The sequence below is a fragment of the Apteryx rowi genome, unplaced genomic scaffold, assembly GCF_003343035.1.
Source record: "Apteryx rowi isolate R43461 unplaced genomic scaffold, aptRow1 scaffold_329, whole genome shotgun sequence".
Classification (NCBI taxonomy): domain Eukaryota; kingdom Metazoa; phylum Chordata; class Aves; order Apterygiformes; family Apterygidae; genus Apteryx; species Apteryx rowi.
In genome coordinates this window covers 547278-551928 of record NW_020449741.1, presented here as the reverse complement: position 1 = coordinate 551928, position 4651 = coordinate 547278, and the positions used below count along the sequence as shown (strand labels likewise).

The 4651-nt window shown below is 47.0% G+C and overlaps 1 protein-coding gene across 1 annotated transcript in view; it reads left to right on the top strand.

The window, feature by feature from the left end:
- Nucleotides 1-6: 6 nt before the first annotated feature.
- The window catches only part of ATP6V0C (ATPase H+ transporting V0 subunit c), a 12473-nt gene continuing 7828 nt past the window's right edge, over nt 7-4651 (top strand). The window contains exon 1 of the mRNA XM_026071583.1: nt 7-155. Within this exon, the coding sequence (XP_025927368.1) occupies nt 80-155 (76 nt within the window). The 5' untranslated portion in view covers nt 7-79. The remainder of the gene's footprint in view (nt 156-4651) is intronic.

The following is a 4651-nucleotide window of genomic DNA, read 5'->3' as shown; positions in this document are numbered from 1 at the left end:
TCCGCTTCCTCTAGCTGCGCGTAGCACAGAGCTCCCGTCCCCTCTTCCCCCCACCCCCTCAGCCCAGCACCTCACAGCCATGTCGTCGGCCAGCTCCCCCGAATACGCCTCCTTCTTCGCCGTGATGGGCGCTTCAGCTGCCATGGTCTTCAGCGGTGAGAAAACCTTCCTACTTGAGCTGCATCCCTTGGGGGGGGGGCTGCGTGGGCTGCTGGGGGGCAGAATGGCTGCCTTGGCCACGGGGAGGGGAGCCGTGCCCTGGCCTCATCACCATTAATGGCAGGTGTCTCCCCTGCCACCCGACAGCGGAGGAATTTTCAGCTTCCGAGCTCCCTGTCGGGGCAGGGAGGAGCGGGCATAGTCTGGGTTGCTACATTGCGTTAGCACGGAGGAAGAGGCTCGTCCCTTGAGGGGCTTTGGGGAGGGGGGAGGGGTTCCCTTTCCTTAACTGAGGAAGCTGGTAGTGACAGCTGCTGGGTGCTCTGAATGGGGGGGTGTTGGTGCGGGAGTCGCCTAGAAAGGCTTTCTCAATGGTGGATCTTGATGGCTGGCCTGGATCTGGGCGTTGGGGGTGGAGGGGCTAGAAGCGGTCCCACCTCTTTGGCAGAAGGTGCCTGCAGGCGAGGCTGGGGCTTCCTCTTGGGTTGTGTGTCTGGGAGCGAGGCGCTGGGCCTCTCCTGCGTGGGGCAATGCAGGGCTCCTCCTGCAGCCGCCTCGCGGGGCGTGTCAGAGACCGGTGACCCGGTACCCCCCGGCCTAGCGCTCGGTCTGCGGGGGTGAGCTTGCGGCTGAGGCTGCCTGCCGTCCCCCGAGCCGGCTGCATCCTGCACTCCTGCCCCCCCCGCCGGGCGCCTCGGCTCTCTCAGCCTCCTGCCCATCGGCGCTCCTAGCCGCTGCATCCGGGCTACCGGGGGCGTTCGGGAGCCGCCGGTGCGCGGCGCGGAGGGGCGCGGGGGTGACGTCACCGCAGAGCGTGTCAGCCGGTGGAGGGGCCCCCGCCGGTCACGTGACTGCGGCGGCGGCCCGCCGCCGTCCCGGAGCGTGGCCGCCGCAGGGGTCCTTCCAGCGGATGTGGAAAAAGACCCTGCAGTGATGATAACGGGCTGCTCCACGGAATGGCTAACTAGATAGCTGCACCCTCCCAGTGAAAGGATGACGGCCTGCAGGGAAGGAAATTCTCTTCGCTGGAGACTGAAGGCTCCTTTCAAGGAAAAAGGGCTAAGCTGGTACAGTTTGGTCAGTGGTCTCCCTGTTGCCCTTCAGATAACTGTGGCCGTGTAATACGGCAGCTGGTAACTGTCTGACATGGGCTTATTAACACTGAATTGGCCATGCTTTTAGATCTAACTTGTCAGATACTAGATGGCCATCCTCAATGTCAAAAATTCAGTATAACCTAAAGCCCTAGTCCTTGCTCTCATAATGTATGTCTTATGCATGCGTTGTGATGAGTTCTAATATCTGCTGCTGTGTGTGACCTTCAGGGATTTCTTCAGTGCTTTCACTTAGCTATTTTGGTGGTAAGTCTGTGCCAGTCTTCCTTAAGATTAAGTTGCACAGTCTTTCCAGTTTCTCCAAAAAGATAGAGCTGATCTGATTCTGCCCTCTTTGGTCTGGGTGTAGCGCTCCCCCCCCCCCCAGTAAATAGGGCAACAGCCTTTTTTAAACATGACTGCTTTTACTCGGGTATGCAAGACCACTTTCTAGTAGGACTGAAACTTAAATATGCCAATTCATTTTGGGAGTGAAGCTAGCTTTAGAGAGCTTAATGTCATTAAAAGGAATAGATATGCTTCTGACAATTTTTTTTAAATGGAAGCTGCACCAAATATTAAAAAAGGTGAAACTTCTCTGATGGCAATTCATCTGCATCTTAAGTCATTGTGTAGTTAAACTTTGAGTGAATTGGGTTGTCCTACAGTATCACTCTCCCTACAGAGGAATGTTTATGTAGATATTCATAAATCCTGTTGTACACTAGAAAGACCATCATATGACCCCTAGTCTAAGACTCTTGTAGCCTGAGTAAACCCATTACTAAATATTACTGTTTCTGCTGAGCATTTAGTGTTGCCTCATGGATCACAGTGTGCTGACTGTTCTGATTCTAAACAGTGGCTTGGAAGGCTTCACTTTTTTTAAATACAGGTATTACAGTAAGTAGGAAGAACTCAAGTCCTTTGAAGAGAAAATTAGCCCATGTATTTACCTGCATGCACATACACTGACCTGTTGTCTGTTCATCTGCTCTCTAGCTTAATTCCCAATTAAGGAGCCAAAACACTTGAGTTCTGAAGTGGCTGTAGCTTGAGTTGCACATGGCTGTTAACATGCTTGGCCTCTCTGATTATGCTGAAGTAGCCTCTGAGGTGGTAGCTAGGTTTCTAATGGTAGAATTGTGGGAGCTATTCTTGCTTGATCAGAATTTCAGATTGAACTGTATAAATTATATGGTAGATTAAAAACAACATCTGAGGGGAAACTGTCTAGCCTTGTTGGTGCTGGCAAAGTTGACTCTAGCTGCTTCATGCCAGGTATGTTCATGGCTTCCACCTTAGGGTGGAAAGGCCTGATTTGCTATACTTACTCTTGCTCAGTTTGTGCCAGTTAGTGGGATGCAGGCAATTTGCTGAGGGCAATTAGTGGCCTACTGGCTTGGAGTTCAAGTAATATACTCATGCTGGACAAGTAAGGAGTTTCTTGAAAACAGTATGTCAGGAATGCTGTAGAAGTCACCCTAGTCTATAAAACTATTTGACTTACCAGCCACTTGACCAGTGATGATAAAGGAGGAATACGTTAAGACCTAGTTACATTTGTGGGAAATGAAAAGAAATTGGATTGACAGATCCTTGCCTTTTGCAATACTAGTGATTAAGGTCTTAAATACTGAGCTTTCTTAAGGAAATTGTTCTTCAGTTATTTGTGCAAAATTGAACTTGGGAGCAAAACAATAGAATTGTATGGCCTTTTAAACACTTTTTTGATGTCTAAGTCTCTTTCTATGAAAGCCTAACAGTGGGGGATACAAAGTTGAGTCAGCATTTTAGTAAGAATTCATAGCATTACTTGGCACCTCTAAAGTAGAACTGAAGTGTTTTCTAGAAACTGTAGGTTTCATATTGTGTTGTGGGACTGCAAATTAAATGAGGAGGCTTTGAATTGGGTAACTCAAAATGAGCAATTGCTTATATGCTGTATTGATGAAGATCTGGTAGCTATCATATCACTGTTGGTACGTGACTGGTTCTTGATGTGGAATCTTGGTGACAGATGATCATAATGCTAGCAGATCTGATCCATCAAGTTAAACTCTTAGGGCCCTAACACATATGAAGAGTACAGTCACTGACCAAATTGAAATAGATATAGATACTGCTACTTCAGAATTAATTTCTTAATTCTGAATGCTACTGAACTACTTTTCTAATGAAATATCTCAAAAGATCTTTAAGGCAGTGCTGCAGAGGTGTCAATATGGGATAAACTAACACTTGCAGTGCCATACAGCTTTCCTAATTGGGATGCAGCCCTACAGCATGTTCTGATGTTAATTGAACATTAATTGTTGAAGCAAACTGAATTAGAATCAAGGAGCTTAGAAGTCAGCCTGGATAAGCAGTGTAAAACTACCTAAAAATGTCCTAGATCAGTGTTAATTAGTGCAGTAATCATGTCTGACTCATGCTGTATCTAAAGATCAGATTCTTGTGGCACTTGTATTTCAGAGACCTGTTTCTACTAAACATGTTCAAGTTCTATACTGTCCAGGCTAGTTTGATGTGAAAACAAGCAACTTTATGCAGTCCTGTTTGGTGTTTGAACATTAACTGCTGATAGTAAACAGATAGCAAAACTTGTTCTGGTCAGCTAGTACTGATGGCAGCTAGAAAGACTACAGCAGGCTCCTGTGACCTTGGCATCTTCAAACCTGCTTACTCATTGGTGATTACAACCTGTTCTGATGGCTAAGGTTCCTTTATTTCCTATGTGTAAAACATGTGGTTGGCTCAGTGTCAGATGCTGTTGAGTGATCAAATTATACAAGTGTTTCCATGTGACTTGTGTGCCAGAGATGGAAAAGCATGGTATTGGACAAAGCTGTCTGATTTGGTGCTTGCTGGTTTTTTTGGTTTTTTTCCATAGAAAAGCATGGTGTCTCAGGCTTACCCTGCTGTTGCCTTCACATTTTTATATAGAGTTTTAGACATGCATTGGGTGGGGGACACATGATGTTCAGTGCCTTTGATACTGCTACAGTATCAAGCAGCTGAAAGATCGCTAATGAAGAGAACTCTAGCCAACAGTTTTAAGACTAGTTCTGTGCCCTACTTCTCATTGTTGCTGCAGAGCTAATAAAAATAATGCTTTTTAGTGTCAACTAGGGCCACAGATACTGTAGCAGCTGGTTAGCTGTTAAGTGACCTCCATGGTGAACTTGCTGGCTCAGAACATCTAGCTTGATGCAGCTGACTGAACCCCACACAGTCCAATTCTGGAAAATATCATTTCTATAAACAATTTGTGCACTTGAAGGCAAATTAAGCCTATGTTTCCTGAAACATTGCTGTTCCTTGAGTCTCCTCCGGGGGAAGGGGGCTGCTGACTTCTCAGGGAAGACCTATAGACCTCATCTGAAGAGAAGCCTGCA